The 27,240-nt window shown below is 42.0% G+C and overlaps 5 protein-coding genes across 8 annotated transcripts in view; 4 read left to right on the top strand and 1 right to left on the bottom strand.

Annotated features, from left to right (window-relative positions):
• cfap54 (cilia and flagella associated 54) overlaps positions 1-268 on the top strand; it is a gene marked incomplete at both ends in the record, with an annotated part of 38,858 nt that extends 38,590 nt beyond the window's left edge. Inside the window, 2 exons of the mRNA XM_080436142.1 lie at positions 1-113; positions 257-268. Of these exons, the coding sequence (XP_080292268.1) occupies positions 1-113; positions 257-268 (125 nt within the window). The remainder of the gene's footprint in view (positions 114-256) is intronic.
• sh3pxd2b (SH3 and PX domains 2B) overlaps positions 1-27,240 on the bottom strand; it is a 233,610-nt gene that overhangs the window by 39,015 nt on the left and 167,355 nt on the right. The window lies entirely within an intron of this gene.
• LOC308090868 (uncharacterized protein) lies at positions 1,153-2,952 on the top strand (the record flags this gene model as incomplete). The annotated part of the gene is made up of 4 exons (XM_080436141.1): positions 1,153-1,267; positions 2,007-2,168; positions 2,450-2,601; positions 2,935-2,952. 4 exons carry the CDS (start codon positions 1,153-1,155, stop codon positions 2,950-2,952), a joined length of 447 nt encoding a protein of 148 aa, XP_080292267.1.
• Positions 3,674-5,702, top strand: LOC308090867 (cilia- and flagella-associated protein 54-like; the record flags this gene model as incomplete). Its single annotated transcript, XM_080436140.1, has 3 exons — positions 3,674-3,856; positions 5,176-5,259; positions 5,577-5,702. The coding sequence occupies 3 exons, from the start codon at positions 3,674-3,676 to the stop codon at positions 5,700-5,702; spliced, it is 393 nt and encodes a 130-aa protein (XP_080292266.1).
• On the top strand, positions 7,332-26,924 carry LOC308090443 (dixin-like). 4 transcript variants are annotated; one of them, XM_080435634.1, is made up of 21 exons: positions 7,332-7,534; positions 8,900-9,029; positions 13,533-13,658; positions 14,567-14,798; positions 15,271-15,372; positions 17,628-17,710; positions 17,946-18,052; positions 18,949-19,032; positions 19,581-19,634; positions 19,927-19,977; positions 20,608-20,712; positions 20,847-20,900; positions 21,621-21,692; positions 22,053-22,112; positions 22,452-22,505; positions 22,672-22,821; positions 23,079-23,145; positions 23,329-23,425; positions 23,594-23,702; positions 23,923-24,002; positions 24,266-26,924. In XM_080435634.1, exons 1-21 carry the CDS (start codon positions 7,472-7,474, stop codon positions 24,273-24,275), a joined length of 1,890 nt encoding a protein of 629 aa, XP_080291760.1. In that variant the 5' UTR covers positions 7,332-7,471; the 3' UTR covers positions 24,276-26,924. The 4 variants fall into 4 exon arrangements, with proteins under 4 accessions (XP_080291760.1, XP_080291759.1, XP_080291758.1 ...); XM_080435633.1 differs by having other exon boundaries at positions 22,041-22,112; positions 22,675-22,821; XM_080435632.1 differs by having other exon boundaries at positions 22,041-22,112.

Raw genomic sequence — 27,240 nt, 5'->3', positions numbered from 1 at the left:
GTTCTGTGGAACGAAGTCTGAGATATCTCAGTCATGTAAAGCGCCAGGAGGTTGCTGAAACATTCCTAGAGTGCATCCAAACATCGACGAGACACTGTCCTCACCTGCCGTACGTACAGTCTGTGTTTGTCCATCATGTGTGTGTGTGTGTATCTCTCCATCTGATTGTCCGTCGGTCTGAATGTATTCATTCATTCATTCATTCTCTGTCTGTCATTCATTCTCTGTCTTCTCTCTGTGTATTTGTGCCCTGCAGGATGCTTCGTGAGTGTTACATGGAGATTGCACTTCTTTTCTTTCATGATTGGCAGCATGCGCCACACAAGACTCCTGCCCCTCTGTCTCAAAAGGAAGTATGTTTGTATATAATCACATACAGTAGTAGGTAATTAAATAATTCATAATGATTTTGATAGTCTTGCGGCCTGATCACACAGGATGCGTTTTGCAGGATGCAGAAAGCAGCCAGCACCACACTGAAGCCTACCTAGCAGCTGGCTGTACCTTTTTACCTTGATGTTGCTAGGCAAACCCAGACTTGCCTACATTTAGCTAGTTAACTGGAGTTTTTCAACTTGGTTCCTCCAGAAACGCACGGCACATACAGTAGAGAGCTGAAACACAAAAGCACTGAGCAAAAAGGTTCATCCGAGCTTCTAAAGCACATCCTGCGTGATCAGACCCTTATACTGTACATTTCAATTTGACATTTTGGGTATTCCAGCTCTCCTCCTGGAAGCGTCTGGTGGCCATCTTGAACAGAGGGCTGACTGAGACAGAAGGATGCCTTATTCTCTTCTGGATCTGCCTCCGAGGAGCTGCCATGGTCTGTACTTTACTGCTAATTGAACTGATGGATGGGTGTGTGGGTGGAGGTATGGAAGGGTGGGTGAGTGGATGAATTGATTGATTGATTGATTGATTGATTGATTGATTGATTGATTGATTGATTGATTGATTGATTGATTGATTGATTGATTGATTGATTGATCGATCGATCAGATGGATGGATCTAATTGTTTTGTATTACCTGAATGATTTGCATTCATATCATGTACCAAGTGTCGAGTATGTTATGGTTGCTCTTCATAGACCTATCATAATTACAGTGTAATAACTACGTAACATAACAATGTCCAGGCATGGAAGGCCATGTGTGGCTGTGGGAAGCTGTGTGGTTCCATAGGGACCAGTGGAGCAGTGCTGTCCAAAACGTCACTCGAAGCCCTGCCTGACTTTGCCATCAATGACCTGCTCAACTCTTGTGGTAATGTTAACACATGTTCATCAAGTCTTTTTATTTTCAAAAATAGCTCAAATAGACGATCTAACGGCTCACATCACATAACGACACGTTATGAGTTTAGGCTATAGATTCGATTATAGATTAGGCTATTTTTACTATTTGTCGTATGACGAAGTATATAGGGTTATACAGTAAGTGGTTGAGGTTAAAGATGCACTTTGTAACTTTCCTGTTCTACCTCAGATTTGAACCCCAGTCTCCTGCACAATTTTTACCACTGAGCTAATAGAGCCTGCCTGCTTGATCTGGGGAGAAATTGAATTCTGACCTTCAGGTCAAAACTCGTGTCAGAAACAGGATCGTGTAAAAGGTCACGTCCAACCTAGACACACGATCTATATTATAACATACAGTACATTAATTGTGGTGATGGTTAAGGCTTGGGGAATAAATGCGGTCAATTACATTTTCAGTGCATGTCGAATTTGAATGCACGTGTGTGTGATTATGTGGGTGCATGTGGTGGGGATTGAGGTTAGTAAATGAACCAAATAGTGATTCATTTTTATTGCATTTTATTTCTGAGTGCTGAGTGTTTTGCCATTAGTATCTGTGCTGAGTGTTTTGTGTGTGTGTGTGTGTGTGTGTGTGTGCGCGTGTGCGTGTGCGTGTGCGTGCGTGCGTGCGTGCGTGCGTGCGTGCGTGCGTGCGTGTGTGTGTGTGTGTGTGTGCGCGTGTGCGTGTGTGGTTGGCTGTGTAGGTGGTATTCACCTGCTAGCTCAGGTCTCCACCAACTCATCTCACCCGGAGGTGGAGCACTCCTTCAGAATAGTCAACAGGGGGTGCTCTCAGCTCACATGGGCCCACGTGGCTAGATACTACACTCACTTACTGAACCTGCAGCAGATGGCCACCAAACCAGGTGTGTGTGTGTGTGTGTAAAAGACAACGTAACAAATAATATGTTCATTGTTCATTTGAAATTATATAGTGGAAAACACGTTTACAAATATAAGTCTAATATATACTAGTATATTTGTACTGTAAATATATTTGTTTTGTATATACATTTTATGACATACCAAAAATGCCTTTTTCAATTACATTTTTATCATTCCTAAATCTGACCTAAATCTGTAATTCCTAAATCTGACCTAAATCCTAAATCTGACCTAAATCTCTTGTCCCCCCGGTCTGTGAAAGGACTGGGGTCATTAGCAGGAGATGTTAGCTTAGCGCTGCGTCTGTCTCAGCTGCAGAACTTCTTCCGTTCACACATGCCCGGCTACACAGAGACCTGCTGCCCTCCTCAACCTGCACCCACTGACATCATGCTGCTGCCGCAGATTGTACAGGTACGCACACACGCACGCACACACACATAGACAGCACATCAAAAACACATTCATGATTACATACACAGGCACACACAGAACATGCACTGAACCACAAGAATTACTTGCATTACATCCCAGAATATACATGTTTCAGCTCTCACTTCAGAGGCATGGTGTTTAAATCTTCTTATTTGATTTGATTACATCATCACTTTTGTTATCTTGTTGTTGTTGTATTATTATTGTTAGCATGGAACATGCAACATTTCACTGCCTGTATACCTGTTTGTGTGAGTGCCAAATAAGCCCTATTGAATCTAGAATCTGAACGTTGGGGGATGACTCCCCCAGAGTGCATCACGGTGTTGAGGCTTTCGGAACCTTTGCAGTAGCTGAATGTTCTGTGTTCCAGCTGAGCCCCTCAGTGCGGGTGTCTCTGGGCCAGGCAGATGAAGTCTACCAATGGTCTGTCTCCACCAAACAGCAGCTCTGCATGCAGTGGCACCAACCATCCCTGAGCCCTGCACCGGGACACAAGGACATGGTAGGTAGTATATATATATGCACAGTCATACAAACACACAAACAAGAACATTATGTAATGATGATAGAAGCATATGTGTGTGTGTGTGTGTGTGTGTGTGTGTGTGTGTGTGTGTGTGTGCGTGTGCGTGTGCGTGTGTGTGTGTGCATGCGTGTGTGTGGTTCAGGTGTTTCTGTTATATGGCCATAACAGACATCCCATGTCAGCAATGAGGGGCTCAGCCAGTGTTGTCATCGGGCTGGAATGTGGACAACGTATGATTAAAATAGAGAGGTACAGTAGGGCACGCACACACACACACACACACACACACACACACACACACACACACACACACACACACACACACACACACACACACACACACACACACACACACACACACACACACACACACACACACACACAGCACCTGTAACTGTAACTGTATGTAAATACTGTATCTACTGTGTGTGTGCGTGCGTGTGTGTGTCTCTCTCACTTTTTGTACGTCTAAGGGTGCGGGCGATCCATGCAGAGCTGTGTGAGCTATGTGCGTCTGCTAACATGGTGCTGTCTGCAGCTGCCAGTTTCAGCTGCAGCCCAGATCCTGAAGCCCTGCAGCACAACACGACCCCAGACAAGCCACTCAGCCCTCACATGGAGGCCAGCGCTTCCCCAGAGAAGCCACTCAGCCCTCACGTGCAGCCCAACACGACTCCTGAGAAGCCACTCAGCCCTCACATGCAGGTTGGTACTTTCTGTTGCCTTAAAACAACACTAGGTAATGGGGGAGGTATTAGCCTCCTCAGTGAGTGTTTAGCTGGAGCAGTTTAGGCTCATCTGAACAGGTCACATCACTAATGGGTGGAATAAGTTAACTTTTTTACTAATTTAGGAGAGACTGCATTGCTTTTGTGTTCTAGGACAACCCGATCGCCAGAGGAAACGTTGTCATTGAACGTTTTTCAAAATCCGTGCATAGACAACTGGAAAACCCGAAAATCTGTGCATAGCCGCCTCGCATCTCCCCCATTGTGACTAAACCATTTCGGAGGCGCGCAGTCTCAAGGGAACTGTCGCCACGTAAGGGACCACCGAGTGAGCTAAAGCGAGCGAGTTGCCGTCCCGAACGTTGCGACGTTCCCTTGAGCCTACTCAGCGCCGTTTGAGTTAGAATCGTACATTTTGTTGTGGGGACTGCTCTGCTTCCGGGTTTCTAGGCGACTATGCACGGAATGACGTGCACTGGATCCGTGCAATGTGTACTAAATTCTTGGAGATCAGGCTGTCTAGGAAATAAGCAGAAAAGGCTATTTCATTCAATTCAGTTGCTTGATTGTGTTAATAATAACATATTTTATTTATAGAGCGCTTTTCAAGTACTGAATTGGACTTTATTTTATATTTTTTATTTTTTGAATTTTAAATGATCCTTTCGATTCATCCGTGAAATGAATGCATTTTCCTTCCGTATACCGTAGAGGGAATATTGCATATCACATACCAGCAGAGGCATGTACAGTTCCTGTGAGGGAGCCATCATAGTGCATTATATTCTCCTAGACCTGGTGCTCACTGGAGCTCTCCAAGGTGCTAAATGCTACGGTCTTGACAGGCTTAAGCCCAGAGGAATCCATGGTTTTATATGATATGATATCACAACAAGCCTTAGACAATGTTGGACTGATCACTTTAAACAAAACAAACAAGTCATTCTCTCTACACTCATTATCCTACTACTCTCTTCTCATTAAGCTCATAACAAGCCTGAGCTTTTCAAAGTGTGTGTGTGTGTGTCTGTGTGTGTGTGTGTGTGTGTGTGTGTGTGTGTGTGTGTGTGTGTGTGTGTGTGTGTGTGTGTGTGTGTGTGTGTGTGTGTGTGTGTGTGTGTGTGTGTGTGTGTGTGTGTGTGTGTGTGTGTGTGTGTGTGTGTGCGAGAGCGTGTGTGTGTGTGTGTGTGTGTGTGTGTGTGTGTGTGTGTGTGTGTGTGTGTGTGTGTGTGTGTGTGTGTGTGTGTGTGTGTGTGTGTGTGTGTGTGTGTGTGCGAGAGCGTGTTGTCCTTCCAGATGTTGAAGGAGAAGATTCTGATCTGCTGTTTGTCTATCAAGGGTCTTCTGCAACCAGGCTCAAAGTTTGAACCTCTCCCAGAGGTATTTAATACTGTAGATGCACCCACACATGCCCTCACACGTGCATGCAAGCACGCACACACACACACACACACACACACACACACACACACACACACACACACACACACACACACACACACACACACACACACACACACACACACACACACACACACACACACACACACACACACACACGCACTGCTTTAACTGCATTGCTAGACATAGTAGAGTCAAATTTGCACTCAACACTTTTATTGCCTATTTATTTAGGAAATAAAGCAGAGTCAACTGGATCTAATTATGTGTGTATGTGTCTGTGATTTCTATGTCAGGTGCCATTTGACATCACTCTGGAGAACCTTTATGACCTTGAGCGCTGTTTGAACCCAGAGGGTGGGGCCATAGTGGAAGGCTCCGCCCTAACAGAGTGGCTACTCTCCGTCCTCACCTGTTCCTGAGCCCCTGATTGGGCAGGGGACCGGTCACTTGATCCAGATATGTTATAAATTAAATTGTATTATGCACTTTCAGACGGCTACCTGAATTTTTGCCCGAAACACTGTTTGCCTGAAACATATTTTAGTGCACGGATAAACAATCAACAATAAAGAATGAATAAAAACAGACTGAAATACAACGGGAAATCATTTTTCACTTTCTTGTACAATACTGAAACCGTTGGCTAGTTTTATGGTATTTAAGGAGTGTCAAGAGAATACATTAAAAGTAACTGATGCATCTTAAGATGTAGGAATGATATGACGATATGGGCTCAAAACTCCCATCTGCAACTACTGGCAAAACTCAAAAGGTATCAAGAGACTGGGATGGAAATGTCAAGCAATCTGTCCATCTATTTCTCGAAAACTACTATCTAGATTGCCATGCCACCTGCAGTACTAAGTATATTCATGCTCCCAAAGAATAGCCACTAGTGATGATGGTTGGTTAGCCTGGTAAACCATCCCGTTTTGTATGAATTAACAAGAATTTAGGTCTGATAATGATGTATCATGCATGCTCAAATTCAACAATTTAACATTGAGGTGCCCACACAATGTTTGGGTATGCACTCAACCTGTACTTCTCGGTAGTAGTCCATGTGCAAGACAAGAGTGCCATAATTGCACACACACACACACGCACACGCACGCACGCACGCACGCACGCGCGCACACACACACACACACACACACACACACACACACACACACACACACACACACACACACACACACACACACACACACACACACACACACACACACACACACACACACACCATCAGAGCAAGATGTTTTTTATATGAAGATGAATGAGTTTATTCCGAATTTTTTTTTTTTAAAGATACAATACACCTACTGTGATATAGAATATTTTAAAATATTTTTATATATTTGCTATAGCTATTAAAATACAATAGGCTATTTAATATGAATGAATCAATATGTAGAATATAGCATATAAGTTGCCAAAAAAAGAACATCGTAATGGATGTGACCTGGACCTGTTATCTTGTAGAACAGTCCTTTTTGGGCGAACGACACCGTCGTACTACGGAGATATAGAGGAGGCTTGAACTCTTATTGTGAAGGCTGAGAACTTGCAGCCGGCAGCGTTGCCATGTCCGCTCATTATAAGCGACTTTGGGCTTATTTTTCTGTGAAGTTGCTTGTAAATAATAGACATCACGTGGAAGCATCTGGGAAGTATCATCAGTGTTGTAGCCTGGGGTTGCGGGGTTGGTGGTTGCGTTTTTTTGGGCTTGTTTTAAAGTGTAGTTGCTTATTTGGGCTTGTTAACTAATGTTGTTTAAACCGTGTTTCTCAAACATTTCCAAGTCAAGAACCCCTAAATTAATATGTCTGCGGACCCCCATCTGAAAACATTTTATGCCAGAGAGGGACCCCCATACAAGATTTGTGTTGTTAAAAAGTCAAATTGTTTTCAATATTAAAAAAAAACGACGGGCTTCTTTTGGGCTTGTTTTCATAGAACTGGTTGCTTGTTTCATAGAACTAGTTGCTTGTTTCTCTCTCAAAACCTGGCAACACGGGTCGTAGCCGGAGTAACGGGGCCGCCGCGGCTCAAAGCCCTCGATTGTGTTCGTTTGTTGACATTTTGTTCAAACACAGAAGAGAGCGCCCGACCGACCGATGTCCCGGTAGTCCATGAATAAACTGCATGAAAGAGAGTCGGCGTCCACGGTGGGCTTTCCACTGAAAGGATGATCGCATCGCTGTCTAAAGGGAGTCTGTTGGAGGATGTGCTTCACAGCGGCTTTAACGAGGTAGCGATAACGTGTATTACTAAAGTGTGCTAACGTTATTACCAGCGTTGCCAGATTTTGTGAGGGAAACAAGCGACCAGGTCTAGGAAAACGAGCCCAAAAGAAGCAACTTTGGCCACTTGAGCACTTTAAAACTATTATGCTTTGGCTATTTGAAAATAGCAGATCTATAAACTCACAACGCGGCGTGGTGCGAGGCATTGTGAGCTTGTAGATCTGCTCTTTTCAGAAACTCTTGCAATACAATGTGGAATATTTGGAACAAAATGCTCCCAGGCACAAAACATTTTCATGAAAAATTTGAGAACCACTGGTTAAATAATAAAACATTTTTGGAAGCAAGCCTAAATAAGCAAATACCCACAACTACCAATATTTTCAAGCAGCTTTGCAGAAAAATATGCCCAAAGTCGCTTATAATAAGCAGACATGGCAACACTGGTTATTACAGTACAGCAAATGACACAATCTCACCTCACAATGTTACATTGGCTTGTTGAGCCATTTGAATAGACAGCTTACAGTGGTTTTATAGAAAAAGTAGCCTACACATTCAGGGGGTTAATTACAGCCAATGCTGTTTATAAATTGAGTTAATTGGCAGATACAGATAGTTATTAGAAACAATATTTGAGTCAGTCAGTGTCCCACTCCCACATATTATTTTCCTGACCACCAACCAAGTAAAACAAAAGACAAATCAAAGAAGAAATGGTACATTGTCTAAAATACCTTTACATCCCAAAAGCAATGCAATATGTTTATGCTGCCTTTGTTTTTCTTTTGCACACATTACATATAGGGGTCTGTATCATGGTCTGTATTTTTTATCAACCCTGACAATGGCCAGTCACGTGACCACACAGTAGGGCCGGTGAGGGTGGAGCGAACCGTGTGAAGCGGACGGATGGGAAGTCTTAATTTGGATCTGTATAGGCTGTAGCAGAACAATAGACTAACCACACAAACCCCCTGCCGTTTACCAACCAACATGACAAACCAATAACCTCAGACCGGGCCATCACGCACTCATCTGTGCCCCCCCCTCCCATTGCTACCCTAATCCCTTTCATTGAAAATGTCTACCCATGCAAATTAATGCTTTAAGCATGTTGTCATCTGTGTGTGTATGTTTGTGTATGTGCTTTACTTGTACTTTTATGAGGAGGATGGAGATGACTTGTTGGTCCACATTAAGAGGGTCTATTTTAGGTTGAGGGTGTAAGTTTAATGTTAGGTAGAAGAAGGGATATATAAGTTGGGGTTAGGGGCTAAGGATAGGATTTAGTCTATAACTGAAATGAAACGGACATTCACACCCGCAAACCCGTGTGTCTGTGTCTGTGTGTTGTTGAATCATTACAGCAGCAACTGGCGGCCTATGTCTCCTGGGTAAACGCTCAGCTGAGGAGGAAGCCAGGACTGAAACCTGTCTCTGACCTCAGACGTGATCTTCAGGATGGAGTGGTGCTCACACAACTCATTGAGATAGTGGGTTAGTAGTGCACACACACATACAAATGTACATGTCACTATACTGAACTGAGTGTTCAGTTAGTCCTAATATAAATGGCCCTGTAAGGATTATGCCGTGTAGTACACAGACACACAGTGGTGGTCGTTGAAATCCAAAAGTTGGAGAACAAGCTGCCTCCTTGCTACCTTACCCACAGACATGCATACGTGCACAGGCAAAGACAAACTAACGTGCACACAGTCATTGCACGCTACTCCATTTCGCAAAGCTTACAACACAGGAAGTTTGGTGGTTTCGGAGCCATGGTTGAGTTTTTTCACAATCACTCCAGAGCCACGGTGAAAACTGACAATGTATTTGCAGCCCAATGAAGTAATGCAGAGGCTGTTTGTTTGCAATGATATCATTGCCTTTCTTTGCCAGTCAAATTGAAAGCAACTTATTATACCTGCTTTGTTGACTTAAAATTCCAGAAGTCCAAAAGTCAGAATTAGCATTCAATTCAAATTTGGCAGACTGAGTTGACAAGAGGAAAATATTTTTGTATTTTGTCATAAAGAAATATAAAACAAAGAATCATTTAGAATATGTGATAACTGTATGATAATGTAATGTATACTTTTTCTAAACAATCACTGAGATGTCTTAACATTAGAACAGCAGACTACCATGTTCTTTTCCTAGCACATTGGTTATACTAGCACTAGTCAGCAAAGTACAGGGAAATAAGGTTTAAGCATTAGACACAGTAGGTTTTCTGATTCCTTCAGATTTGAACCAAATGGACCCGTAAGGGTCCATCTGGTTCCATTTGTAAACTCTCAGAGTTACAGACCTGTAAGGGTCCATTTGGAACCCTGTCAAGGAACCCTGAGGGTCCCGAGACCCCACTTTGAGAACCACTGAGTTAGTTAGTTTCTCCACATAACCATTCATCCCTTGACTTGTTAATTTAATTTTGACTTGACAAACATGACAGGGCAGGAACCTATAACTTGATTATGGCAAAAGAACATAGTTAACTCAATCAGAATGCTATTGTTCTCATTGCAGTCAGATGTCCCACAGATGCTCTATCCCGCAGTCCTGGTGCATGCATGTAATTCAGCACTATAACACTATAAATGTACTCTAGGGACAATAAAAGAAACAAAATATTTAGACAGTAAGAAGAGTGAATGATGCTACTGCACCTGTACACAAGTGACAAAATCCAGACAAGGTGCAGACAAGTAAAAAAAAAAGTTTTGAGTTTGTATTAAAAGTGTGCTGACAATTTGGCCTGAGGTTGTCGGTTGAAGAAAAGCCACAAGGTCTCCAAAATCATTAGGGTTCATCACCTGCCAAATTAGCTGAGCAACAATGGCAATTCACCCATCAGATTTTAAAATATATTATGTGCAAGTGGAAAATGTATCCCTACTAGTGGTGGCACTAGAGGAAAGGAAACAGTGTCCATAAAACCTGTGGGGTTCATCAGGATGCCACAAGACCCCTAGTCGTGCCTTATGTGTATTTTCCACAAAAATAAAAGAGCTATGATTAGGTAGAACATTTTCCTCCCCATAATTCCTGAGCATGAAAGCCATACACATTTCCATGGAAGCCATGGAAATATTTCTGAAATTGTACACGAAAGTTTCAGACGTTTATGCACCCATCCCCCTAGTATGACATACGTACAAAATGCCCATGGTGTGATTATGGTCAATACAAAGCCCCATCCTCAAAAGAACGGAGAGAATGGTTCGGGGAGGGGGTGCTGTTTTACAGACCCAGGATGCTCAAGCTGCTGTAACATTCATTTGGCCTGTAGTGACGTCATGACCAACAATGACATAGACATGCTTTATTCAAATTAGGACAGTGCTTTTCAAACAATGGGGTGAGACCTAAATGTGGGGCATGGGACGTTGTGACAGAGTCACAGACATACTTTGCTGTAACAACTTGTACAATAGCTAAATCGTCCATTACGTTACACTACACTTATCTTAGATAGATAGATAGATAGATACTTTTATTGATCTTGCGGGGGAATTTCAGTCGCCCAGAGGCAGTACAGCAGTTAAGAGTTACAGGAACAGAGTAAGGAAAGTAGTCGTATACAGCAATACAAAGGCATGAAAAACTATAAGAAGCACCGTCATTACAGAACAACAATATACGCATACAACTATCCTGCACTATGCAGAACATTTTAACTTAATAATAAGTTGATGAGTAACCTTTGAATGATCTTTAATTTGTTGTTAATCCGCACTACAAGCAACTGATAAACAGCACAGCATCAAATCCAAAGTGCTCCAAACCTATATGAATGACACTTGTCTTGCTGTCCATCTTATGGGCCTACATAAACTATAGGCTGAATTACATAACATCTGACTGTGATTTCTTGTGGCCCATGTGAGATTTTCTCTTGTTGCGATTTTGGCCAATCCATGTCACTACTGAAATGGGTTAGTCATTTTAAAGGGATATTTCACTTTCAAAAAAACTTTGGGTTATTTTATCGTCTACTCAGGCTTTTTTGAGCCCCCCAGAACGTTTTTAAGTTGCTTGATTCATTATTTAGAAATTTGATATTCATTTTATCAGACACGCCCCCTTCCTATACAAACCCATTATAACTTAAAACTCCATTTTTAACATGTTAGAGTCATCAAAAACACCCGTTCTTGGTTCTGGTGACTCACCCTGCCCTCCTAATATGCGAGGGGGTGTTTTTTCGATAACTCTTTTCATTTATTTTTTATATATTTTTAAAAATTAAATACAATAAGAAAATAAAATAAAATAAATGAAAAAAGTAATCGAAAAAATACAGCCCCCTCGCGTATTAGGAGGGCAGGGTGAGTCACCAGAACCAAGGACGGGTGTTTTTGATTAATCTAACATGTTAAAAATGGAGTTTGAAGTTATAATGGGTTTGTATAGGAAGGGGGCGTGTCTGATAAAATGAATATCAAATATCTAAATAATGAATCAAGCAACTTAAAAACTGTCTGGGGGGGTCACAAAAGCCTGAGTAGACGATAAAATGACCCAAAGTTTTTTTGAAAGTGAAATATCCCTTTAAGTGGATAACTTAGTTGAGTACATGCACATGTTTGAGAGAAACAAAATGTTTGTTGCCTAGGGCATCGTTGCTTTGTGGCCTAGTTGCTCTGTTGCTCAGCTGTGCCAAGAGTTTGTAGATTTGTGTAATCAGGCAGTGATGTCCCCTCAGTGAAGATAAAGAGAGACAGACAACTTGCATTGACATCCATTGAATTACAACAGATAGTAAAACTCTTGACAATTTTACAATAGATAGAACGTTTCATACATGCACAGTGTTAAAAGCATTGGACCTAGACTTAATAACTTAATTATTAACTTAATAACTGTGATTAATACTCAAATGTCGAGCAAACTAATCAGATTATTATCATAATCGGATCACAATCAAATCATTATGGCTGAATTACCCAAGTGCATATGATATTATTATCTGCTCAGTCAGTTCTCGTTTTGTAGGCTTTTTGGCTATTGTCAGAGGCAGAGCTAATATAGTTAGTACATCAGATACCGGCATATGTGTGAATACGTGGGTTACTTTCCTATTTCCTGTAGCGTCGATGGTATCCAAGCCCTTGAATTCCTTGTGGCTGTGTTTCCTGGCCAGCGCTGGTCCGTGGCTCTAATCCAGCTCCTTGGATTGTTCAGTGTCAACAAACTTAAAAGACTTATGATAACTTCATGGGAGAGGGGAAAGGGGTTATGTACAATCAGACTTTGCCACGACAGCGATCTCAAAACAGTGGTTTTGTTTGCCCCACTAAGCTGTCCTGTGTTGCATTCCTCCGTGCTAATCATCCCCAGACAACAGCCACATCAGTAACCCAGGTAGCCCATGTGACCCTGGTCTGATGAACTAACCACCAAAAGGGAATTTGACTGTGACATATTTAAATCTACCCGTACTCAAATTGTGATGTTTGTATTGGAATGTAAGGGAGACAATAAAGGTCTTATTTCTGTTCCTCAACCAGACAGTTGCTACTTTAGTAATTAACCCATTAAGACCTGAGTCCGATTCTAAAAATGTCTTCTAAATCCCAACAGTTTTCTGAAAAAAACTTATGTTGCTATATCAGTGGTGCTCAAACCTTTTCATGTCAAGGACCCCCAAAATGATATGTATTTGGCCACGGACCCCCATCTCAACATATGTTGTTCCAGGGGCCCCCAGAAGCAAACATTTGAGTAAAAAATGTTATGTCAAAAATAAATATATATATATATATTCAAAGATTTGCAAAAATGTCAGGATTGTTAAAAAAAGCAGATCTACAAGCTCATAGAGTGGCATGAAGTGACGCGCTATGAGCTTGTATATTTGCAATTTTTTAATAGCCAAAGTATAAAATAATGGTTAAAGTGGTTAAGATCTAAAATGACACGGATGCTTTCCCGCTTTTAATGGGTTAAAGGTGTGTGGATACATAGATTGACAAACGTTCTTCATGTTGACAGCTGGGGAGGTGCTGGAGGACGTGTATTTGACTCCGAGCAGCAGAGAGGAGAGCAAGGAGAATGTGGAACGAGTGCTGCAGTTCATCTCCTCCAAACACATTCGCATGTCACACATATCTGCAAGAGGTAAAACGCCTTCTTCCTCTTTTTCTCTCTCCTTCCTCTCCTTCTTCCTCAATCTGTCTCCTCTCTCTTTCTCTCACACACTCAGTCACTTTCTCGAATCATGGGTTTCTACTGGTATTTGTTTCTGGCAGGTCGTACCATATTAAAGGGATAGTTCACCCCGAAAATGTCTTTTTTTCCTATTGATTACTCACCCCACGCCTTGAATTCATGGAGACTTTTTTTGTTTTTGACGCATTCCTGAGCCAATAATTTGATGACCAGGTCATCGGTCAATAGGAGACTCAATGAAGACTCTTTGAGTCTCCGCCTGTCATAGAATTATTGGCTTAGGCCAATTATTGGCGACAAAAACAAAAAAATCTCCATGAGTTCAAGGCTTCGTGGGGTGTGTAATTGATTGACAATAAGTAATGTTTTGGGTGAACTACTCCTTTTTAAGGTGTAAAAGAATATGACTTCAGCTTATTAAAACGCATGCAAATTGTCCACCCACATCTTGATTATTATTAGAGTGAATGAACAGCCTCTCATTTACCACGGCAGACCAGAAATGACGCCGCTCTCAACGCTTCGCGATGTGATTGTAGAGCTTGTAGATCTGCTATTTTAGCTATTTTTTGGGGGGAAAAAAGAAGAAAGAAATTTGAAAGTGAAAGTGGCCATCTCTGTCTGTGGGTTTTATGAATATTTAACCAACGTCATTGAAAAGTAGTAACAAGAGCTTGTGACTAAATAATGACTACAATGAACCATTGTCTTGGAGTGAATTGATATAAGACCAGATGAACTGTGATTATCCCTGATTAGGGATTTGGGCCATTGGTTTAGATAAAAAATGCAAAGTAAAAAATGCTGTTTAAAACATGCTGTGATACCAATATGTTTCATGTGTTGTTACTATGCAGACATAGTGGATGGTAATCTGAAAGCTGTGATGAGGATGATCCTGGCACTGGCCGCCCACTTTAAACCATCAGCCAATCACAGGACTGCCGCTGGGAGTGGGAGGAGCTCATCAAGGGGCGTGACCAATCACAATCCTCACTCCACCGTTGCGTTGGTACAGGGTGCAGCTGCTGCATTGGTGACAGCACGACATGACGCGGCACAACCCACACGCCATACACACCTACGCAGGTATACAGGCATACGTGCATTAATACAAAACAGTTTTACTGTTTGAAACCGTAAAATATTATATGGTAAAATAATTTACAAATGTAACTTTTAGCTCTTTTGTTTCTACTGTTCTCCCTCTGACTGAACAGATATGGTTGACATACATTTTTCCTGCACTGACCCCTGCTGGGGAAACATACACACTGCAACAGCCAGCCAAAAACATGATCATATCCTGAATGTTGAACTATATAGCACCAGCACACATTAAATGCAGTTCAAAGTGCTCTACAAGCAGCAGTGGGACAGATGCAGATGTAACAAATTTGGGATAATAGCGTGGCATCCTTGTGAATCTGGGACATCATGTGGCCAGTCTACGATCTTAATCGCCTACGATAGTGGCTGCAACCGGCGACTGACACAGCCCTGGGTAGGCAAGCTCCAAGGAGCACACTTTTCTGAAGTTGTTGATGTATCTTCCCTGCAGTGGATGGAGGGTGGATGAAGAAGGTAGTGTGTGTGTGCGTGCACTGGTTGAACAGTACGAGAAAAAGCCTCCAGAGGAGACGGACAGCACTCAGCCAAGCAGGTAACCCTCCATACACTCTACTTTGTCACTTGACCCTGTTGACATGTACCGCTCCACAATTCATTATTTTTTTCCAGTGAAAAAGAGTCTGCGCTGTGTGTGTGTGTGTGTGTGTGTGTGTGTGTGTGTGTGTGTGTGTGTGTGTGTGTGTGTGTGTGTGTGTGTGTGTGTGTGTGTGTGTGTGTGTGTGTGTGTGTGTGTGTGTGTGTGTGTGTGTGTGTGTGTGTGTGTGTGTGTGTGTGTGTGTGTGTGTGTATTTATTTCTGTTCATCGTTCCCTGCCTGAGGGAGCATGTGACCTAAGCCCCTCAGCAACTGTGTGTGTGTGTGTGCGCGCACTATAAAAAGTATCTTAGACGGGGGTGATAGAGGAGAGGAATAATTGCTCTTTTTAGTTCACCAATCACATGGTCTGGTTAGTGGTTTCAAATGTTCTCCTAGGATCTGTTTGTGTGCGCGTGTGAACATATCTCTGAGATCTGTGTAAGCACCTCTCCATGCTGTAAATAACATCTGTGTGCATTTCCATGTAACATACACAATAGATGTATGTACGTTGATTGCAGAAGACCTCAGAGAGACACATTACTGTATGGAAAACGCAGCAAGAGATGCTTCTACAGTATATGGTTGATCTGCTGCTGTGGTTGTCATGGAGATCACTGTGTAGCTAGAGGTGTGCTAGAGGGGTGGGGTGAGTCATGAGTCATAAGTTTGTTCAGATGCTGACTAAAGATACACATGCAGGCTTACGGTTTGACTGTCAGAGAACATACTAATTGGGTCGACTTTGAGCCACGATGGGGGGGAATCAATTCAAATGGTAAGGTGTGTGTGTGTGTGTGTGTGTGTGTGTGTGTGTGTGTGTGTGTGTGTGTGTGTGTGTGTGTGTGTGTGTGTGTGTGTGTGTGTGTGTGTGTGTGTGTGTGTGTGTGTGTGTGTGTGTGTGTGTGTGTGTGTGTGTGTGTGTGTGTGTGTGTGTGTGTGTGTGTGTGTGTGTGTGTCCTGACAGAGAATGATTGAGGAAGAAGTGGAGAATGTTGTGCGTACATTTTGCTGGTCCTTACAAGTAGCTGTTTCATTTGACAACATCAGGAGATACTGTGGATTCAGGGTCTGGAGAAGTTTAGCGCAAGGGTTAAGGAATGTAGCAGTGGTTAGGGGTGTTGGAGAATTCAGTCAAGGGAAATCAGTGGTAAGGTCTTCAATATAGTAGTCCTTTAGTCATTCAAATCTGTCTGGCACTAGCTGATGCATAATTTATATTCCGTACAATCTCACAACACGTCACATTGTGACACGTTGTGAGCTCGTAGATCGGCTATTTTCGGCAAGTGACACTGTCTTAGAAGAACTAAGTCTAAATCAGACGTTGTTATCTTTGCGTCTGCACTTATTACTCTTTTGACTATTTGGACAGATGCTATGCTGCCGATGCCTACCAGAAATGTTAGACAACTATTCGCATCTCTTGCTCCTATGTAAATTGTACATCATGTTACTGTGCATAATATACTGTATGCATGTTAATGCTTTTGCTTTTATGGTAGCTGAACTGGGAACGAGATAATGTCATTCATTGACATTCATTCACTGTGTATCCCATAACACTACACTTTGTAAAGCCATAGGCCGACATGCCAAGCAAGGTTCTCCTTGAGGGATGTGTTGCCCGTTACAGACAACATTCTCAACTTGGAAGACATGTTTGCTTTTTGGTTATTGAATTTTTTATTTTTTGTCTCAAATCTAAATTTCTGGGCAGAAATGAATCAGTTGCCTACTTTAGAACCGGTGCCTGTACGTCTTTGAGCCTCCCGCGGATTTAACCCATTAACTAAGACTGGGAACGCATCTGTGTCATTTTTTTATTTGAGCGAAAAAGCATTATTTTACACTTTGGCTCTTCAAAAATAGCAGATATACAAGCTCATAGCGTTGCACTCGCTTGTAGATCTGCTATTTTTTAAACATTTTGTAAATGTGTGCAAATCTTTGAATACATATTCTTTTAAAGGGAACATTTTTAACTCAAATCTTTGCCTCTGGGGGTCCCTGGAACAAAGTATTTTGAGATGGGCGGCGGCGGCCAAATACATAACATTTTGGGTGGTCCTTGCTTGAAAAAGTTTGAGAACCACTGATACAACAATAGTGTTTCAGAAAACTGTTAGGATTTAGAAGACATTTGTAGAATCGGCCTCAGGTCTTAATGGGTTGAGGTAATTAAACGGCATATTCTTTTCCCTCTCTAAGCCTCAGTTCCGGCAGCCCTCTAGACTCTCCCAGAGTGCCCCCTAGCTGCCATTCAGAGGACACACTTCAGGACGACAGGAGCAGTGAGTTTAGACTAATCACAAGACACCAATTCATTCAAAGATTACAGTTTCATTGTTTAACACACCTAATACTGTGTGTGTGTGTGTGTGTGTGTGTGTGTGTGTGTGTGTGTGTGTGTGTGTGTGTGTGTGTGTGTGTGTGTGTGTGTGTGTGTGTGTGTGTGTGTGTGTGTGTGTGTGTGTGTGTGTGTGTGTGTGTGTGTGTGTGTGTGTGTGTGTGTGTGTGTGTGTGCAGTTCAGTCAGCTTCTCATATTGTAGTGAAGACTGTGTGGGAGGACTCTGTCGGTGAAAGTTTGGAGAGAGAGATGCTGGAGACTCGCAAAATGGTGTCTGCGTTACAGGTACAAATAGACTGTCGTTTACTGTACATGGATGCTTTACAGGTACAGACAGACTGTTTACTGTACATGGATGCTTTACAGGTACAGACAGACTGTCGTTTACTGTACATGGATGCTTTACAGGTACAGACAGACTGTTGTTTACACCAGTAATTCTCTTTTAATTTCAAGGACCCCCAGTTTCATATGCATTAGGCCACGGACAAGAAAATCATCAGTGTTGTTAATTTAACTCTGAGAGTGTGTACAAATGGACTATTTAAGCATAGTTTAAGGCTTTTATCCAATTTTATCACATGGCAAACCAACGTTTTGGGGATTCTTTTGCAAGTGTTTGCAAGTTGCAACAGTGTTGTATACAGTATATGAGGGGCCCTAAAATAATAAATACATGTATACACCCACCCACACACACATATTTAGGGTCTGTCTGTCCACAAAATGTTATTACTGATATGGGGCTCTACTTTCTGACCTGTAAAGAGTTATAATTGCACACACACACACACACACACACACACACACACACACACACACACACACACTCACACTCACACTCACACACACTCACACTCACACTCACACTCACACTCACACTCACACACACACACACAGATTATCAGATAACAAGGTACTGCTTTGAGAGGTCACACAGAATGGAGTTATCTGAACGTAAGACGCGTCCCTCCAAAGTACAAGCTTGTGTTAAACGTGTTGGTTTCCTGTGTGTGTGTGTGTGTGTGTGTGTGTGTGTGTGTGTGTGTGTGTGTGTGTGTGTGTGTGTGTGTGTGTGTGTGTGTGTGTGTGTGTGTGTGTGTGTGTGTGTGTGTGTGTGTGTGTGTGTGTGTGTGTGTGTGTGTGTGTGTGTGTGTGGCGCATGCGTGCGTGTTCCCAAGGCTTTGCTGCTGAACGGTTCATTGCCTGAGGACGAGCAGGAGGTGTCTGAGAGTTTGGAAGGAGACGATTCTCAGCAGCAACTGGTATTGATATTGTCTGTTTTTCTGTGTCTTCTATTTCCATGTTGTTTCTCTCTTCTTTCTGTTGTTGGATTCTTTCTCTACCTGCTCTTTCTGTCTCTCTCTTTCTCTCTCTCTCTCTCTCTCTCTCTCTCTCTCCTCATTCTGTTGAGCTAGCTCTTTTGTATGGCGCGCAGATCAAATTTCTTTGTGTGTGTGGATGTTTGTGTGTGTGCTGGCGCACTTCTACACTCGCATGCTTATGTGTGTGTTTGTGGGTGCACTCCTGAGTGTGTGTCCGCACGCATGCACACACACACACACACACACACACACACACACACACACACACACACACACACACACACACACACACACACACACACACACACACACACACACACACACACACACACACACACACACACACACACACACACAATGGTACACAGGTATCCGTTTTCCTTCTTCTTATATTCCGTCAATCCAGAGTGGTTCTCACACACAAACACACACAAGGCTTTTATTCCGCTCTCTCTCTCTCTTTCTCATTCCTCTCTCTTTCTTTGCAGGTGATAACTCGCAGTCGTTTGGATCAGAGTATGGATGAAGCTCAGGAATTTAAGGTAAGAAGCTTTGTTTTTCAAGTGGTTTTGTATTTTGGTTCTTTTCCAAATGTTGCTGCCATATGCTGTCAGTGTTCATTATTTATTATGGGGACATCTTGATGTTGTGTACCTACTCAAATATATTGTTTTAAGCTCATATTAACAATTAAATGTACTTTTTTTTAAATATTGTGTTCAGTTAGTGGAAGAAGTTGCAGTTAATTTCTCATTTCCGTATGTGTTCATTAGCCTTAAGGACATAGTGTGATAAATATTTAACTTGTGGTGCATTGTCTGCTGTCAACTATAGCGGGAACTGCTACGCTGTAAGCAGGAGCTGAGAAACATGCAGGGTGTAAAGGTAAGTGTCTCTCTCACACACACACACACACACACACACACACACACACACACACACACACACACACACACACACACACACACACACACACACATAAAATAAGTGTCTTCTTCAAAAAAGCTACTTTTGTACTTTTAATTGAGTAGTTTTCAACACAAACGATCTTCACTGATTCTATTAGTATTTGTACTTTGGTTGGATATCATCACTGTCGGGTCGAAACCGTCCAAAACAGCTGCTTTTCCGGAAAAAATAACATTTATTAATTAGTCACAAGCTCTTGTTAATACTTTCCATCGGTTAAATGTTTATAAAACCCACAGACTGACTTAAACACTTTCAGTCTGGCATACCTATTTTAGACATAGCCTATTATTGTAGGTAATATTTCAACATATTTCAAAAATATTCACGATGCGATGCGTTGTGAGCTTGTAGATCAGCTATTTTCACTACTTTTGCACAACGCTGTCATATGATAAAGTGTAAAGTAGGACATCAATTTATTTAAATAAAACACACACAACAAGATATAATATGGAGATGCAAGGTTTCTGCCCTACAGCGAAGATATTCAAGTAGTCTTTGCACCTCTGGTATTGAGGGACGTATGTGTGTGTCTCTGTGCAGGAGGCTCAGCACCAGAGACTGTGTGTCCAGGAGACGTCCATCCTGCAGCTGAAGCAGGAGCTGCTCAGGGCCGGCATGGCCAAGGACGAGCTCAACAACCAGAATGTACAGCCTTCAAGCTAAAACAGAGACAGTAAAACATGGTCCACGCTCGGACTACACGTCATGTTTAGTTTGACACGTGTTTTAAATGGACGCTGTGCAGTCTTCCATGAGCTGATGTTTATTTGTTCTTGTAGGCAGAGCTGCTGTGGAAACTGGAGGAGTGTAACAGGCTGTGGAGCGAATGCAAGGTGTGTCACCCTGTAAAGCAAGCGTCGGAAAGTGTCCTAGACTTATTTAGGAATTTAGTGCTCAACTGCAGTTTTGAGACTACCGTTGCATACCGTTTCTTGTCTGTTGACCATATTCCCACGGCAGCCATTTTGCTTTTACTTCATAGTCAGAGTAGCTCTTACCGACATAAGAGCAAAATGACTGCTGTGTGAATAGGTTCAATAGTTATTGTAGTGGTTGAGGACCTCGGGTCTTCCTACAGGATCTGAGCGTAGTTCAGCCATTCAGGGTACATGTGTAACCTGACTCGGTTGGCCTAAGATCAGTTCCTGTGAGAGCCTCTTCTCTTGTGTCACCCTATTTTTCTTTACTTACTGTTTGTTGTCTTAATACAAAACTACAACAGGGGGAGTGGACTGCCCACTCTCCTCAACAGCATGAATAGCAAATACTTGCGTAGTTCATACTGAAGCCCCAAACATAAAGTCCAATGCACTTAAGCCAAGTTTAGAAGGAAAGGCTTTTGGTGCTCAACAGTATTATATATTGTAAGCAAAACTTCTTACCTGGGCCAGTATTTAAGCAAAACGTGTTACCTGGGCACTTTAAATAGACTACCTGAAGGAAAAGACTGGATCACATGCTTAATGAGTGCTCCAGTGTTTTACTTATATTTCATACTGGCTCGTGCTAAATGGCTGCTGTGTCTATCTCTTCCCTGATTGGTTGAGTTGCAGAAGGAGGTGACACAGAAGGAAAGGCTGGTGCAGCAACACAAACACAAACTAGAAGAAAGCCAACAGCAGAAGGTATGTAACATTACTGAACCTTTTCCAACGTCCACGTTCATTGAAATTAACCCCTATATGAGTAAAGAATTCAGAATATGGGAAGGAAAACATTGAAATCCCTGATGAAAGTTTTATTAAAATGTAAAAAGCTAACATGCTGCCCATTTTATGTAAGCTTTAACACTTGCTTGCAATCGACTTAGAAATCCCAAATTCTGCAACAAATTCTCATTCATCAGTAAATAATATCTTGAGTGCTGAATAGGGTAAATTAGATAGATTTCACTTTATTGGTTCCCTGAAGGAAATTCTAAGGTAAGGTCAAGTGTTTATGTGTTTATGGATGGTTATCTGTCTCTTCGGCAGAATGAATTGCAGAGAGATTTGGATCAGAAAACCCTGATGCTGAAGGAACTAATGGGACGTGATCTACATCAGGTCATTATCATTCTTCTGTATTGAATTAAAGCTCAAATAAGTGATTTCTGACCATGAATGTAAAATCTTTTGATATCTTCAGTACTTCTCAATCCATTATTATACATTAATTGATTCAATGTTATCATCAAAATATTGTTTATATAAGCCAGCATGTCTGTGAAAGCTCAACACTTTACCAGTTATGGCTTTAAGTGCAGCTTGCTGACTTGAACGTGTGTGCGTGGTTGCGTGCGTGTGTGTGTGTGTGTGGGTGTGTGTGTTTGTGCCTGTGTGCATGTGTGTGTGTGCATGTACTGACTGTATAATCCCATTGACATGTTCGCTGTGTATTCGCAGATTTCTACCAATGCTGATAACAATGGATATCCTCCTGCTCCGTCTGGGTCAGGGGTAAGTCGGCCACGGTATCTTATCTAAAGTCTGTGCATGTATACTGTCCTTGCTAGCTAGAAGCAGCTACTGTGGCAGCCGTTAGGGCTTTCAGCAAGCAGACTGACTGATTTTCCCCCATTATAATAACCCTCATACATTATGTTCTATGTCTGTACACTGTTAGCAGGCAGAGGAGCTGCAGTTGGTCAGAGACGCACTGAGGAGTCTAAGGAACAACTTCAGAGAACACGACCCTCAGCAACACACTCTGGACACCCTTGAGCAAGGCATCGCATCGCTCATGGACCGACTGCATGTTGTACATACACATCGGGTACGAGAGCAAACACACACACACACACACACACACACACACACACACACACACACACACACACACACACACACACACACACACACACACATAAATGCTCTAAGAGCAACACTTATCCTAATAACACTGTTAGTAAAATTAACCCAGTATTATTGCAATATTCTTGTCATAGGTTAAGTAAACCATATAAAGTTTTTAGAAAAGAGTGGACAAAGCGTGTGTTGATTTTGCATGTATGTCCTTTTGCTTTACTGCAGGGGGGAAGAGGGAAATCCCCACGCCGTAAAGCTGTACACACAGACCCTGATGCCTGGCCTTGCACAAGTAAGACTCTTCCTTTGTGTGCATTTGTCTACACACACACACACACACACACACACACACACACACACACACACACACACACACACACACACACACACACACACACACACACACACACACACACACTTTCTCTCTCTCTGAGTGGTTTCACTGTCTTTTGCCTGTCGTATGTTTTCATCACAGAGAACTGCCATTCACAGCCAAGTCCTCCCTCCTCCACTAAAATACTGTATTTCACGGGACAGTCGCCAACACCCTCCATGATCAACATTCCCAAGAGGTCAGTATGTGTGCAAGTGCACACACTGATACTGTGGGTGGGTGGCTACCAATGTCCTTTTTTTTAATGAAAGGTTGTATTGGTTTATTAACACCACATAAGATTGTTGGAAATTGCTCTTATGTTGTATTGGTATCGTTCCATTACGTCACGTTATGTGTCATTCAGGCTGGGCGAGGTGACTCTGAAGGATGTGAAGGCAGCTGTTGATCGACAGGGGAACTACAAGTACCACTTCAAAGCCCTGGACCCCGAGTTTGGCACTGTGAAAGAAGAGGTAAGAGGAGCCCATGCCACCGCATCAAGACTAATTATGTCCGTTAATAAATGGGGTCTGATTGATTAATAATACATGAGGGATAATGTGCAAAGAGGCAGTCATTATTGGAAAATAAATCCCAACGGGGTGAAGCAGAACCTGTATGAAGTAAACAATGTACAATAATATGGGAGAATAGTTCTACTGTTGCAGAGTTTAACCTTGTGCCTTTGAGCAGGTTTTCTTGGACGGGGCCATTGTTCCTGGCTGGGAAGGGAAGATTGTTGCCTGGGTGGAGGAAGACCATGGAGAGGAAAGGTGAAAAGATTATGTAGCCTAGCCATCTCTCTCCTACTCTCACACACATACATTTACATATACATATGATACAATATGAGTCTCTGCTGTAATTTATTTTGTAAATATACTGTATGTCTTCAATATACTAAACTAATGGCCACCACCACATTTGTCAATGACTTTCTTCTTTCTGTGTTTTGTTTGTTTCCTCCCTCCATTTTATCACTTAATCATCAATCAATCTAAACTTAACATCTACTCTTGATCCCCTTCGCCCTCAGACCAGTATAGGTTGAAGCTTGGGACACAATGGCATCCAAACTGTTGTTGGCTGCTGGTTTCAATGGGGCCAGAGACTCAAAAAGGGCTGACTACTCAGAAAGAGCTACATGGATGAGTGGACGAGAGACCCTGGGAGTCGACGGAGTTCACCAGCGAGTAGTAAACCGCAGTTGGCCCCACTCCACCTTGCTGTGCGCAGATATGGAGACACTGTAAGCCCAGTGCCTTACCACCCAAACGCTTTCTAGATGTTTGTTTATGAATGTAATCCTATAGGAAACAGCAAGATGCTCTGACAGGGTTTTTGCGAACAGAGCAACTGTAGTGGTGAAATAGTTTGTGCTGACCGATATATCAAAATGTGTGGTCCCGGTGTATATATCCAGTGGATAACCCCTGTCCAATAGGTAGCCAGGAGTTGGTTGTTGTCCTCGTTCCCTCATGTCAGGACTCTAGTCAGTGACGAACATTTCCACACAGGCCGCAGATTGATTGCCTACAAAACCAATTGTGTTTCATGAGCTGTTACATATTACAGAACATCACTTTAAGGTTTATGATCGTATTGGGGTGACTTGTGCTTTTGTACACCTGGGGAGGTGTGGATATGAAGTCAGGTAATCTCAAATAACAATATTATTATTTATTTCCTCCCTAGATGGCAATGTTCTTCCTGTCAACCTACTGTAGTTACATGACAGCTGCTGGCATACAGCATGTTATCTAAATAATTCCCCTATGGCTGGGAATAATCAGAGTGGTTGCCATAAGGTTATAACGAAGGTATTACCTGTCGTAGCCTATGATTAGATATTTAATGAAACAGTTGTCATAAGTATGGGGCATAGCCATTTAGAGGTGTTTATATTAGCACCTGTCTGCTCGGAGCACAAGGAATCTCCCTCCTTTCAGTAGCCCTGTGGCTAGGGACTACTAGCAGTTACTGAACCGGATATTAAACGATAATGTGCTGTCCATTATGCACAGTCTACTGTCTACAGTACAATTTAGAGTGTTGTTGCCTCTGTCAGGTGCACAGTATTGATTGAAGAGGATCAGTATAAAAATAAAATACAAACCAGTATCAGATGAGATGGAGCCTGTAAATTAGAGTGGGGTGTATCTCTACTGGCCAGACAGTTATAAAGCCTGTGTGACCGTGAAGTGGCCTAACCGAAAAACCCTATATGGCTATTCTACGCCTGTCTGCACATGTCCTTTCACCTCTTTCTTAAACCTGTTATATGTTCCACCACCTTTGGCCATCCTTTCTAAACTGCTGACAGTGTTTACTGGACAGATTCGATCCGGCTTTTCCTCCTCACGTATTACATTTTGTTTAAGCCCATATGGCTGCAATAACAAAAAGAGTTACGCTGATTGGATGTGTGTGCTAAAAGCCACATGCTGGCTGTATTTCAGATGTGTGGTAGTGATTCCAAACGATAACAAATGGTTAATGCTTAAAATTGTCCTAATTCGAAAAAAAAAGTCTATAGTTTACAGAGAGAAGTTGATAAGTTGATAGTAAAAGTGGTACATATCACTGGAAACTGACCTGTGCAGGCCTGTTTGTATTTCAGCCAATGGCACAGGTGAACAAAAAAGGAATCCAGTTCAATGTGAGCGGCTGTGAAATGCCCCCCGAAACCGAAACTGTGTACTTTGTTCTATGACTGCGTTACTCACCAAACACTCAGTTCTTTTCAGTGAGCATAGTGGTCATAGGACAAAGTGTAAATTAGACTTTAACATGTTAAGCTCGAATACATGCACACACTCACTGACTTGCTAACCACTATGTCACATCCACACATACAAACTGTCTTTCACACTGAGGTGCTATTGTTGAATGTTATCGACTGAAGTTCTGCTGTTCTTGAGATATTTAAGATGTGGACTGTTTGATGCCTTTTAGATTTTTTTAATTATTTTTTAAGAGAAGATTTGCTTTTATTTAGTGCATTCAACCAGCATCTTGTGAAGCAAGAGTGCATCTGCACACGTTTAATGTGAAAGGGATTTATTACTGTGGATATCCGTTTGAAACCAGAGATTTAAACGAGCTGTAGGGGCCATCATTTTTAAAGGATTCCTACATTAAACATTTTGTGTCCATCATCCGATCAACAGATTGTAATTATTTTTCTCCAGTTGGCACTATCCAAACTACTATATTTTATGCAAAGTCTAGATACTGTGGCTGATGTTTTTCTCAGTTTTTAAAATCATATTCTTTAAATTGGTTGTATGCTACAATTTGGGGTTAAATCAAGATTTCCACAACTATTTTCGGGAATAGTGGTGGAGTCAAGCACTGCCGGACCCTGCTTTTGTTTGAGGCACACAGGACTGAAGTTTGATACCAGATGATCTAATCCAGTACAGAACAATTTGGGGTTCAAATATTTGCCTTTACTCTGTCTTGTATAAATAAACATAACAGAGAAATTAGCATACATAGATGCCATAATTGCCTATAAGATTTTACATTTTGCGAGTGAGATGGTTATTTCTATATGCTGTTGTCTTTGTTGACCGCAATTTGTATATAAATGTACTGTATATACTAGTTATTGCCTAACACAGTGTTCACATGGTGTTCATTGAATGTTGGTAATGGTAAGCCTTTGATATTGTAAAATAAACCATTTTGTTTTAAATTAAAACTCAAATAGTGTCTTGTGTTTTTTACACCACTACAAAGAGAAGAAAGTCTGAGACAAACCCAGTGTGTTGGTGTTCAGGAGCTAAAAAGGGGCAGGGGCTAAAACAAATAATCCTTCCCTTTTAGGCTCTGCCCTGACCTTACCACTACAGTATACTTGTAATTAATTACGTTTTTTGTGTTATGGTTATTACTGATACATTGCTACTACAATGTTGAGGAACCGAAACTACAATTGTGTGTACTGAATATGCAACAAAACAATTTAGAGCTTCAATTTACAGAGTTGGTCACCATTGAAAATTA

Source organism: Gymnoscopelus braueri (genome assembly GCF_963280865.1).
Source record: "Gymnoscopelus braueri genome assembly, chromosome: 8".
In the NCBI taxonomy this organism is placed as follows: Eukaryota; Metazoa; Chordata; class Actinopteri; order Myctophiformes; family Myctophidae; genus Gymnoscopelus; species Gymnoscopelus braueri.
This window is presented reverse-complemented; position numbering and strand designations above follow the sequence as displayed.

Coding starts and splice junctions, on each gene's coding strand:
- LOC308090443 (XM_080435632.1), top strand. CDS start 7,472: ATGATCGCATCGCTGTCTAAAGGGAGTCTGTTGGAGGATGTGCTTCAC. Junction 9,030..13,532: donor ACAACTCATTGAGATAGTGG/GTTAGTAGTGCA, acceptor TCATGTTGACAG/CTGGGGAGGTGCTGGAGGAC. Junction 13,659..14,566: donor GTCACACATATCTGCAAGAG/GTAAAACGCCTT, acceptor GTTACTATGCAG/ACATAGTGGATGGTAATCTG.